At 45.8% G+C, this 12316-nt stretch overlaps 1 protein-coding gene across 1 annotated transcript; it reads left to right on the forward strand.

Moving 5' to 3' along the window:
- The first annotated feature begins 5078 nt into the window (after positions 1–5078).
- Positions 5079–10082, forward strand: SOD1 (superoxide dismutase 1). Its single transcript, XM_051608911.1, has 5 exons — positions 5079–5209; positions 5903–5996; positions 6508–6577; positions 8761–8875; positions 9777–10082. The coding sequence occupies exons 1-5, from the start codon at positions 5135–5137 to the stop codon at positions 9885–9887; spliced, it is 465 nt and encodes a 154-aa protein (XP_051464871.1). The 5' UTR covers positions 5079–5134; the 3' UTR covers positions 9888–10082.
- The last annotated feature ends 2234 nt before the right edge of the window (positions 10083–12316 follow it).

Consider the following 12316-nt stretch of genomic DNA (forward strand, 5'->3'; position numbering starts at 1 on the left):
TAATGTTATTTTTATTCTTGTATGTTCCATGCAAAGGCTTTCCAGCCGACACTGTTAATTACATGCATACTGCAGTTACCTGCACCACTACCTCTTAATTGGAACTGCAGGCTTTCCACTAGGGAGCCACCATCACGAAGTTTCTAGTGGAATAATGCTTAGTAATTTCCACAGCACTTTCCATCTTCAAAATTATATACAAACATAAACTCAGTTAATTACCTCTCCCAGCATCCCTTAGAGGTATGGCTGTTACTGTATGGCTGTAAACGAATGGGAGGACTTTAAGGACACACAATGTCTTGCCCAGGACAACACAAAGGCTCAGGGTTCAATGAGGCCCCTCAGTGTATGTACCTAGTGCACTTTGAGATGCTGTAGGGTGCATCTTCAGGGATGCACAGGGGCTGGCAGGTAGGGAACAGGAGCCCCTCTGTAGCAGCTAGAGGCCAGAGGAGATAGCCTCTAGTATCTCAGCCACTGCTAGACAACAACACATAGACAGCTGAGTCCAGGGACAAAGCAAGCATTGAACAGGAGGAGATTGTTAGACTGTAGGATCCCAAAGGAAAAAAAATAAATCAATCCACAAGCCTCTTCCAGACCATAACACAGAATAATAATCTACATGTGGTACAGAACTCTCCTTACCGACCAAGCCTGAACAAATACACAGACATTGTATTCTCTGTGCATCAGGTGAAAACACAGCAAGTTTTCTATGGTGCCACAGCACAAGGTCACACTAACATTGGAAATGTAGCTTCCACCTTTCCACAGAGAAGATCTAGATGACAAGACCACACAACCCATCCATCCATTACAGCACAGGGAAGCCACTGCTGATCACCTTCACGTAACAGCAGTTACTCAACTGCTGAGCTGGAAAAATAGGTTAAGAATTGCCAAAGATCTGCTCCAGGAGCAGGAGGGACTGCTCGGATCCAGCCCTGCTGGGATTCTTAGTCACTAGAGCAGAAGGTTGCGGAGAAAAGACAGTTGCCTGCTTTCCTGCATGCTGGGATGAGCACAGGCTGGGATGGGCACACCTGTACTTACCTCACCAGTGGTGTGCCCTCCAGAGACATACATCCAAGAATGTATCAGGCCCTTATGAAAGACCACTATTTAAAATTCATACTGTTTCTGTTTAATTTTCTTAATGTAAGACAATAAACATTAAAAATTACATCAATGCAGATTTGTGGACAGTGACTTCGATGAGTGAGCACCCATTCAGGCAACTTCAGGTGATCTGGAGTGATATTTACCAGTGCAATATGTTCATGCTGTGTTTCTCCAGAAGAGACATTGCAAGAAGGAAATACTATATATTTGCACAAGGTGCCAGATGTACAGTTGCCATGGGAACACACACAACCCTCAGAATTCCCTCTAATTTTTTTTAATCCATATAAAATCTTGATCAGAAACCATGTTCATATGCTGCATGGACTTTAAGCTTTATATGCTATATTTTTACAGTACATTTTTACAGGTTTGGGGTTTGTTGTTGTTGCTGTTGCTTTTGCACATTTTGCTTAGAAGTTTATTAGGTTCTGCTACATAAATTAGACTTATGTTAACCTGTATCACACTAATTAGTTTATTTGCCCTTTAAGTTGGCTAATTAGGAACCAATACTCTCTTGAACCCTAGCTCTTCAAAGATCCCTGTGCATCTCCCCTTAGGCAGGAAGAGCAACTCTTTTGATCAACAATAAAACTGCTTCACTCCCATGCTACAGTGGAAATGCTTTGCAGCCAACAGCAGATGGGGCAAATGGACAAAGCCATGCTGTCTACCCAGCCCTACGTCTGTCCCTCCTGAGTTTGTTTCCTCTGGGCTCCAGAGCAACCACTTTATCACCAGTTTAGCTATAAAGATGAAGGCAGGCCCAAGCTTTAGGCTTCTTCCAAGTTGTGATGGCAGAACCAAGGGTATAGGGCAAAGGGGGATGTCAAACAAAGAGGTGCCAGAGTTGCAAGAGTTGCCACTCTTTCTCACCTCTGCCAGATTCTCTGTCTTACTGTAGTTCCTATTATCAATGTTTGTGTCCTGGTTTAAGCCAGGATGAAGCAAATTTTCCTTTTACGGATTTTTTTTTTTTAATTCAGTGAGCTTTCTTTCAACTAGCAACATTCTGTTCTAGCTAAGGCTGATAAGACATTGGAATGTTTTTCTAACTGCTGAGGCTTCAAGGTCGCACCTTCACTCTGCTCGCTCAGACACTATGGGGAGATCTATGACCTCCCCGTAGGAGGCTGAGTTAGACAGACAGCAAAACTGTCCAGAGATACTCCATTCCATATATCTATGTAAGCTCAGAGGAAGGTCAGAGATCACAGAAGACAATTTCCTTCCTTTTTCTTCCCTTCTCTCCCATCCATGGCTGGCATCCGGGGAGGACTCCATCCATCCATCACCGTCGACCCTTAGGCTGGAGCTCTCCTGACCCTCATCACTCTGTGCTCTCTCCAGCAGCAGCTCCGGGATTTCTCGGGGCTGTTCCAGCTGAGGGGAGTGCTGCGGGAGTTGCTGGGGGTGGGGGGAGGTGAGAGGCTTTTGCTCATACCTGAACATATCTGTATATAATTGTATATATTTTCTTACATCATTTGTGTTTAATTAAAGCTGTGTAGTTTAGTTTTCAATCCAGCCAAGTCTCTCTCTTTTTCTCTCTCCTTCCCTACCTGGGTGGAAGGGGCAGGAGATCAAGAGCATTGTTGTCAGACCTGAGTCAAACAGTGAGTTTGTAATCCCAACTCACACTTTTTCTTCTTTCCTCTCTGCTTTGACTCTGATACTCCAAACAACAAAATGACATGTTGTTCAGCTTCTTTGGGGTGGATTTTTCACAAAAAACTGTTCCCTGCTGATAAGATTTAACAAACTGAATGAGTTAAAAGGAAGTATGAGCGGGGAAACAAAACAAAAACCTTTCCCTAGCTTACATGAAATACTATATCTGTAAACTAATACCTGTGTATGCCTATTGTACCTTTGAAAGAAAAGGGTAATAGAAAACACCCTAAAAGATGAGGTCATGAACTATGTAAGATTACTGATCTCTTTTTGCATGTGCTATACAAACTCTTGTACACTAGTCCTCAAAATTCCCATCCCTCCTTTAGCCTCCTACTGCTCGTCTCTTCACCATGGTATCCCTTAGCATGTTGGCTTTGTTAGCTGCATTTTGCCTAACTCAGGCACTGGGCACCTCAGGGGACCTTCACAGGTAACTTGACATTGACACCTAATGCAATAAATCTCTGAAACAATTACTTCAGATTACTTAACTTGACATAGTAAGAGGCCTGACACATCTGGCTCTTATCCATCTGTTTGTCTTACATTCATGTAGAGGCATGAAGAAAGGCAGATCTTGAAAATTTACCTCCAGGACGGAAGGAATAAACCTCTCTGATAAAAACATCAGGAGACTTGGAAATAGGCCTAAAAATCAGAGAAAGCACTATAGCATGGCACTCAAGATGTCCATCTTCATGAAAGGGCAGGCAAACTAAGATGGTGACATGGGAAGCCAAAGACGACTGAAAGTAAAATCCATCACTACTATTCCCCCAAGTTTACAAACCATTTTAAATCAAGCAAGCTTCACCTTGAGGGCACTGAAATCTTTCCTCTTGATCTAGCAAGCATTCAGCATGCTGCAGGTTGTGCCATGTGGACAGACCTGTTTGCCCACAAGTAATTTACAGAGTGTCTTCTCTCCAGGCACATCAGGAATGAAACTTGAGGGAGTTCAACACGCAGTGCCAAGGTACCTCCTAGATAGGCAGCGGCCCAGTTCTGCTTTCTCATCTTCTTTCTGGCATCACCTGTCTCTTAGACAAATATTCTCATGTACGTGTTGTGGGGTTGTTTTTTTTTCCCTTGCTGTTTCTTTTTCAAGCAAAGAAATATACCACTTAACCAAACAAATGCCTGTTTGTGTCAGCCATGTCACCCGAGCCGTGACAGGTGTCACGGCTGATGAGCCTGATGTGTGAAACTAACCTTGTACATCCCTTCCTAACTATTTGGCATCCTCAACCAGGTGACTTAAAACCACCTGGGCTTTAAGTAACTGATACCTCAGCCATATAGAGATTACCTAAATTCCCAGGTATTGTAAAATCACTTTGTGCTTCTGATTATTTCTCCATCAATAATGCAGCAGAAAAAACCAAGTAACGTGGGTTTTTCATTCTTACAATGTTCTAAGTTGCAGATCTTTGAACAAAACTGCAGAGCTGTATGCTCCCCTAGTCTGTTGTTAACCTTCTCTCGGAATCTGAAGTTCGTCAGTGCTAACACCGTGGAGAGAATCTATTTTGTCACCTCTCCCCTACACACCCCTCGGACAAGGAGTCCTGGCGGCCGTTCTGGAAAGCAGCGGGAAACAAAACGCTGCAGAGGCGCCTCAAGAGACGTGTTTTGCAGGAAAAGGAGGCAACGCTCCCGCTGCTTCTCCCCACGTCACTGCTTCAGGGCACGTCTACAAAAACAGATGTTCTGCGTCTGGATGTAATCCTCGCACTAGAAGGCCGCAAAACAGAAATCCCGGGGGAGGTTTCGAAGCGAGGCCGCTCCAAGCCCGGCGTCCCTCCAGGGCCCAGCGGCCACCACGACCTGCAACGCAGCAGCCAATTCCCCGGCCTCCTGAGAGAGCTGGCGGAGCGGGCCAAAGCGCAGGAGTCTCCGGCTGCCCAGCCTGCCCAGGCCCGTCCACCACTTCCCTTCCCCGCTGCCCTCCCGGCAGAGCCCCGGCCGGGCCCCCAGACCCGGCCGGGCCCCCAGACCCCGCAGACCCCCCGGGCCCGGCCGCCCCCCCCGCCCCGCGGCGGCCGTTACGCAACGCGCCGCCACCCGGGGCCGGCTCGCGCCCCCCCCCCCCCCAATTGGCTCAGAGGCGGGAGCTGCTGATTGGCGCGCGCCCGCCCGCCCGCCGCCACCCGCCCCCTCCGATTGGCCGAACCGCGCGGAGCCGTGGCGCGAGGAGCCCCGCGATTGGCCGCCGCCCGGCCGGCCGGGCCGATATAAGGGCGGCGGGAGGGGGGCCGGCCCCGCAGTGCGCGGGTGCCGGCGGGAGGGGCGGGTACGGGTACCGCGCTCCGGCTGCCGCGGGACGATGGCGACGCTGAAGGCGGTCTGCGTGATGAAGGGGGACGGCCCCGTGCAGGGCGTCATCCACTTCCAGCAGCAGGCAAGGGCTGGGGCTGGGGCTGGGGCGCGGCGCGGTCCCTCCGCGCCTCCCGTGGCGGGGGCTGGCCCGGCCGCGGCGCTGAGTCATGGCGCGGGGCGGGAGGCGCGAGCCGCCCTTCCCCTCGGCCGCCTCCGCCCCGCGGGGCCTGCGGGCTTGTCCGGGCGCGGCGGGGCAGGGAGCGGGGCCGGGGCTGTGGCGCCCCGGAGAGCGGCGGGGACGGGGCTGCTGGGCTCCCTGCCGGAGCCCGCCGCAGCCCTCCCGGGGAGCGTTGTGAGCGCTCCTAGAGCAAGGTGGGTGGTAAAGCGGTCGGAGGCCTTTGAACGCGCCCGAGTCGTTTATACTCGGCGAAGAAGCTGGGGCTGCGTGAGGGCGACACTCTTCCCTGCAGAGAAGGAATGAGTTCAGGGTTGCGTGCACCTCCAGATGGAAGTATGTGGTCGTTCTCAAGAGCCAGCAAGCTGATAAAAGGCATTCCTTTTGCTGGTTGATACGTAATAAAGTGACTAAATAAATGCAGGTGTTCTGTGACATGCTGTATTAGACATACAGTCAGTTAATGTATGTTAATTATTCACGTCTTGGTAGGTGAACTTGTAGTGCAGCCTCAGGTGCTTTCTGTTGTCTAGGAAGCTTCGCTCGACACAAGGTGATTTAATGCTGTAGTAATTTTTGTGATAATCTTTTTCATTAAAGGGTAGCGGACCAGTGAAAGTTAGTGGAAAAATCAGTGGCTTGGCTGATGGAGATCATGGCTTCCACGTCCACGAATTTGGTGACAATACAAATGGTAAGATATCCCAGCTTTTGAGTTACAGCTGTAATGGCATCGTGCAGCTTTAAAGAGTTTCTCTGCATTGCAGCAGCAACTCGTGCAAATGTACTTGAGTCTTATGACTGTAAATCTGTGTTAAGAAATTATTATATTTCCTAAGGAATTGCTTCCCATTTAATACTTTGAACATGTTTAGGCTGGTGTTCAAAATGTGGCATAGCAAGCCCTAACTTAACTACTTCAGTTACCTAGTATTAAGAAATAAGAGATCTTTTAGCTGAGCCCGGAGTGTTACAGAATGAGTAATTTTACTTTATTGAACCTGTAAGTCTGTAGTAGGTTACTTACCTCCAGAGGATTGGTAGAACATCTAACAGGAGAGTAGCTATGAAATCATTAGTGACTTAACTTCCTCTGGCTATAGCAGGACTGCTGTTTTGTAGTGTATAAGCAGCAGATTTAAACTGGCTACTGTAAAAAAAACCCAGAAAACTACATTACTTTTGATGGCTGTGTCCTGTTTCAGGTTGTACCAGTGCAGGTCCCCACTTCAATCCTGAAGGCAAGCAGCATGGTGGACCAACTGATGCAGAAAGGTGGGTTTAATGCGCCTGGTCTCCTACTGGGTAGTTACTCCATACAGTGACCTCCTAAGTGCTACTTTGCGCATGGGGAGGCCATTTTATGACTAATGCTAGGATGTTACCAGAAGAAAACTAGTAATGCCTCTGGGACTTCTAGGATCAGTTAAATAAGGCTCTGATAACTCTGTTGAGATTTCTTAGATACTTTGGCTTCAAGATTATTGGGTAAAATGTAGTCTTTGGGACTTTCTTGGTTTTATCATAGTTTGGGGAGAGGAGGAAATAAAGGTAAGTTGCTGAGTGCATGTTTCTCAAGATGAGAGCATGGGGGATTCCTATGTTACAGCCTTATTTTGTCAGTGGTGATTTTTTTCTTTTGTTTTGGGACCAGCTTTCAACTGCATGTGTCCTGAACTCTTGACTCTTGAGCTGTATGTGGGTTGGTCATGTGAGAGACTGGATCATCAATGGAAGGTACTATGGCTCAGGGGAGCCTGGAAGATTAATACAAAGGTGTCTGAGCCCAGGCATGGTGGCTTTTTTGGGTGTGCTAGGGTATTCTTAGTATGTTAGCTGAGGTACTGTATACTGTCCCCAGTATGTGGTTCTCAAGGGGCTGTGTTAGTGCTGGGTCTGATGCTTATGCTTAATTATCTCTGTACTTCAGGGGAAGCTCAGACCTAGTTCTTGAAGCACTTTTCATACTCTGGTTACCTTGAGGGAAGCCTTGTGTGCTTGAGCCCTGATGTCTGAGCAGCTAGTTTAAATAGTATGCTGACTAGGGTGGGAGAGTGCTGTACAGAGCTGAAGACCAGTGTGGTAGTGAGTGGATCTAGGAGCCAGTGTTCAGGATAGGCTGGTTTGTTGTTCGGACCAGCTTGGCATTGTGATTAGCCTTGAAATGCTCACTTTTATGTCCATAACTGCACCTTTTGTGACTGATAAATTCATACCTGAGTGATCAGTTAAATGCCAGACCAAGCAAGCTGGCTGCTAGCCAGCTGTCTAGATGACAGATCAGCATGAAATGGTGTTCTCATGCGCTTCACAGGCAGCCAACTGCTCCAGTGTGAAAGGTCAAAATGGCATGAACATGGTGCCTTCTGCTGGTTCTGCTTTGTCATGTCCTTCTTCTAGTGTAACCTGTGTGCTCAGGCAGCTGTAGGCTGGGTAATTCCTTAGGTGGGTATAAGAACTAGATCATGCTTTTATCAGTGTAGAGTGGTAATGATTGGACTGAAGCTTCCTGGAAGCTTAAAATGAGCAAATTCCTAAAGAGAAATGATCCTTGACCTATTTTTGTAGAACTTTGGTTAAAAATATGAAATTGGTACTAAGCTAAGAAGCTGGTGGCCAGCATTCAGTGAGCTGAACGGCTCTCACCCTGTGTGCATGGAGAGTTTCAGGAACAAGTTTGTATTTGAGGTTCTGAACCTGGATAGAAGTCTTGCAGAACATCATCAACTTGTCTTTTGAGTAAATGGTTTGTTTGTAGCAGATGTTTAGGAAACAATATGGTGGAATGTCCAGAAGTTCAGAGAAAACTGAACTGTGTGAGTTAATAATTAAGGGAAGTCCTAGAAGAGATCTAGCTCTGCCAAAAGCTATGTGGTAGGGTATAAATGCAATAGTAGTCTGTGGCACTGATGAGAACTTAGCACTTGATGCATCCCCCATTGACCTGCCACTTGACAAACTGCTTTTACTAATCCTATTTAAACCTGCAGCTGCTTGTGGAGTGACTAATTTGCAGTAGATGTTAAAAGCTCTTAAGAATAGCAGCAGTGTTTACACCAAATGTTGTATGTGCAGGAAAGGTTTCCACCTAATTTGAGAGACTTCCTTTGAGCAGAGGGAGATGCCATCAGCATAGAGGAATTCCTGCCTGTAAGAGCTGTGCACTGGTGGCTTGGTTTGTTAGGAAGTGATGGTATTCCTTTCCCCAAAGTTGATAAACCTTTCAGTTTCAAGTTCTAGCTAGGACTGGGTTTTAATCATACCTTAAACTAAAGCAGTTAAAACAGCCCAAGTGTTAAAGATGGGCTGGTGGTAAATGAAGATCCATGTGCTGTTAAAGATAAGATGGTTGACTGCTAGAGTGTAGTAATGGTGGGCATTGTATTGTCCAGGCCATCGTCACTGAGAAGAGCTTTTAATTCAACCAAGTTTTGAATTTCTCTGCATCTTTGTTGTAGGCATGTGGGAGATCTTGGCAATGTGACTGCTAAAGGAGGAGTGGCAGAAGTTGCAATAGAAGATTCTGTCATTTCTCTTAGTGGACCACATAGTGTCATTGGACGTACCATGGTGGTAAGTGTCTTTGTGCCTACTTGGATGCTTTAAGGAACTCTAGAGTGATCTTGCCAGCAAGTGGAGACTTAATGCTGGAGGCTGGTCCCTGGTGTGTTACAGAACTTGTAGTGCAGGATTTCCACTATGGGGAGTTTTTAAGCCCTGTTTGAAAGTTCTGTGTGTTATCATGGCACTTCACTGCCATGAGATCTTCGTCTTCTGCCTGCTTTCTGAAGATGATCTTTTCCATTGAACTTTGTTTCTCCCAGTTGTGAGTGACTTAAGCAACCAGATTTGAGGAAGGAACTGGCAGTCTGGCATAAATGCTGTCACTGAAAGGTGTGGCAGTGGGCATATTGGGGCACTGGTCACTAGTACTGATCTGATGGCTGCTGGTGCAACTTGTGCTTTGGCCTCCCTGGAAAGGAGTAGGAAGATGCTGAGTGGACTTGGCTGAAGATGGTCATGGTCAGTCTTGTTTCTCTGTGGACTCAGTGTGCTGAGATCACTGTACCCCTATGTGAGCCAGACTTGGACTGATGACCAAGGAGCAGGGATATGTGTAGTGTGGCAAGTCAGATGGTGCAGACAAGGCCTTGTGTTGTAAGGGTGAACTTGAACAGCAAGTCCAAGCTTGCTTCTGGACAAGTAATAACTCTTTGAAGCGTGAGGTTTTGGTGACTTCCACCTTAAACAAGTTCAGCTGAAGGCAAATCATCTGTTTAGACCAGTCTAAAGTGTTTAGCACAAGTTTTACTTTGGCATTCAGCATTACTGAATTGCAGTAGGTTCTCTCTGTGTAACGCACCCTGCTGGTAGCTGGCAGTTTTGCATGTCAATGCTGCTATTGATGAGTAGTGAAAAATGTTGGTTTAATTACACAGTAACATGAAATAAAGTGTCTTCAATTCTCTTTTAGGTCCATGAAAAACGTGATGACCTGGGTAGAGGGGGAGATAATGAGAGCAAGTTAACTGGAAATGCTGGACCCCGTTTAGCCTGTGGTGTAATTGGAATAGCAAAGAGCTAAGTATTGTACCTGAAATGCTCAAGATGAGTGGTAAATGGGCTGTATTTCATTGCAGTTGCTGTATTTGCCCTTCTGCAAGCAAAAGATTTATCACTTAATCTCATTACTGCTCTGTGTTCTGAGTATCAGTTAAACTTGTAAAGACTGACTTAATTTTGTATGATGTGTATTGCAATTAAAGTGACCCTGATGGAATGTCTCTGTAGTCTTCTGCTAAAGCATCTGCTGAAACCATTAAGTATAACTTCACTAGCAGGAACTCCAGTTCTGTGTCACAGAAGATGTAATAGCCATTATACCCTGAACACCAAAACTTCTGGTATGTTGTAGATTTGGAGGATTAGCCTTAAGAGCTCTAGCAAGACTATTCAGTTCTCAGACAAGAGTAGTGTATATATCAGGGCTTCCTCCTGGCAAAGTTGCAGCATTATGTAGGGTTCAAGCTGGTGTAATAAACTTGCTGGGCAAATACACCCTTGTCTTGCTGTCTATAAAAAAAACCACAATAGACTGGGTTGCTAGCATGGAAAAGTAGGCCTGGACTTCATGTTAGTAGTTAAGTTGCTAGACACCAACAGCATCCAACAAGTTGCTTCCAGCCAGTCCCCCTGGAGCAAGCAAGACCCAAGATCAAGCTGTATGCTTCTTGTTACTTGTGTTGCCATGCATTTTCCTGTGACAGAATCCCATGTTCTGTGATGATAACCTGGCATCCTATGCACCTTACAGCTGGGATCTTGCCGAAATACTTTCTTGCTGTAAAATGTAATGGTGTGTGACACCTGACACTTGCATGTGACTGCAAAGTGCATGTGTGTGTGTGTGTGGTGGGGAAACCTTAAGCACATGAAATAGTCTGGCTCCAACCTGTGTCCTTGTGCCTGGTCTGGCTGTGGGGGTTGGATTGCTCTGGGCTGGTGTGCAGTGACAGTCTGGGTGTGCTGATGGAGGCAGCTTTCTTGAAGCTATGCAGGAGTGTCTAGCATGGAATAGGACTTTCTTTAAAAGGATACACATAGCTAAAAGTTCTGTATTTATCAAAGCTTTTTCAGCAGTGTAATTGCTGTACACTAGTGCCAGCTTTCATTTTTTTTCTTGTATGTGCCTCTTACACACAGATGTCCAAGTCTTTTAATAGACAAAATTACTGATTTTAATGAAGACTTGTATTAACATTGTTTTATATTGTACATGAGAGATATTAATGGAAGTAGTTGTTTATAGTTTTAGACACCCCAGCTCCAGTGTTGCATGTTACAAATGGCTTTTGGTAGTATGGCAGGTATACTGTAAAAACACTTAACTCATTTCCACTGCAGGTGGCAAACAACTGTGTGTACAGTCTCTACCCACCTGTACCTCTTGCAGTGGGTAAGTCTGTGCTGACTCACCTGCTGCAGCAGAATGAAGAGTGACTGCACCTTTCAGCTTCCCCCTCAAACATCAGAGGATGCAGACCACTTAATGCCCACAAATGCCACTGTCACCTCTTCACATTTTAGAAGCTCAGAGGACTGTTACATTGTCAGGGGGAAATGGCAAGTACTAGGTCAGCTGTAGGTGGAAGAGGAGCTCTGGCAGCTACTGCTTGCTTCCTCTTCCAGTTGCTGTCAGTGCTTGAACCTGCCTGCTTTGAAAGCCTGGTGCATACAACTGGTGACTGTCCAGTCTGTTCTCTTGTTAGGTTAAATGTCTGATGGCACACAAGCCTAGAAGTTAAATGTTGCATTGAAGGACATCTAAATAATGCTTGGTTCATGTACCAACAGATGTTATAACTTGCAGGCATGGAATGACCAAGGTGTGAATTGCCAACACTGTAGTGTCATTTATCAGTAATGGATGCTTGCTAATTAATATTTATGTACATATTTCTGCCTTGCTGTATTTTGCAGTTAGAAATTTGGTACTTGTAGATGAGTAGGATACAATTATGCTGGTGATGCTGTAAGGGTGTTGCATTTCCAGCAGGTTTATAATACAATTACTGCTTCAGAAGGCAGTAACTGTTCTGCAAAGGATATCCTGAGTTTTCCTAGGTTTTGTTTCCAGTGTCCTAAAATGGGAAGTGGAGAGAATGTGAAGTGGCATTTGTGTAAACAGCCTTCTCTCTTTTTCATTCTTGTCTTAAAATCTTTTAATAAAAAGTATTTGTTAAGAAAAATCCTACCTTCTTATAGAATTATGGCAGTTTTTGTTCAAGTCTTAAAACACAGGACATAAATGTCTGCCTCTGTAATAGTTCCACTGGCCCAGCATGAAACAAACATTAAGGACACAGGTTTTAACACATGGAAGCTGAGTTCACTACAAGTATGTAAACAGGATTTTTCTCTCTTTATTCTGCTATTGCAAGAACATAAAAATATATGTCCTCTCCCCAGTCCATAACTCCACATTTGCTTTCCCACCCACCTCCCTCCCCCAGA

The sequence above is a fragment of the Apus apus genome, chromosome 1 (assembly GCF_020740795.1).
Source record: "Apus apus isolate bApuApu2 chromosome 1, bApuApu2.pri.cur, whole genome shotgun sequence".
Lineage (NCBI taxonomy): Eukaryota > Metazoa > Chordata > Aves > Apodiformes > Apodidae > Apus > Apus apus.

What these genes read in the sequence shown, in the direction of transcription:
- SOD1 (XM_051608911.1), top strand. Translation starts at nt 5,135, where the DNA reads ATGGCGACGCTGAAGGCGGTCTGCGTGATGAAGGGGGACGGCCCCGTG. An exon ending in TCATCCACTTCCAGCAGCAG is followed by an intron (nt 5,210 to 5,902) that starts GCAAGGGCTGGG and finishes TTTTCATTAAAG; the next exon opens with GGTAGCGGACCAGTGAAAGT. An exon ending in GGACCAACTGATGCAGAAAG is followed by an intron (nt 6,578 to 8,760) that starts GTGGGTTTAATG and finishes TCTTTGTTGTAG; the next exon opens with GCATGTGGGAGATCTTGGCA.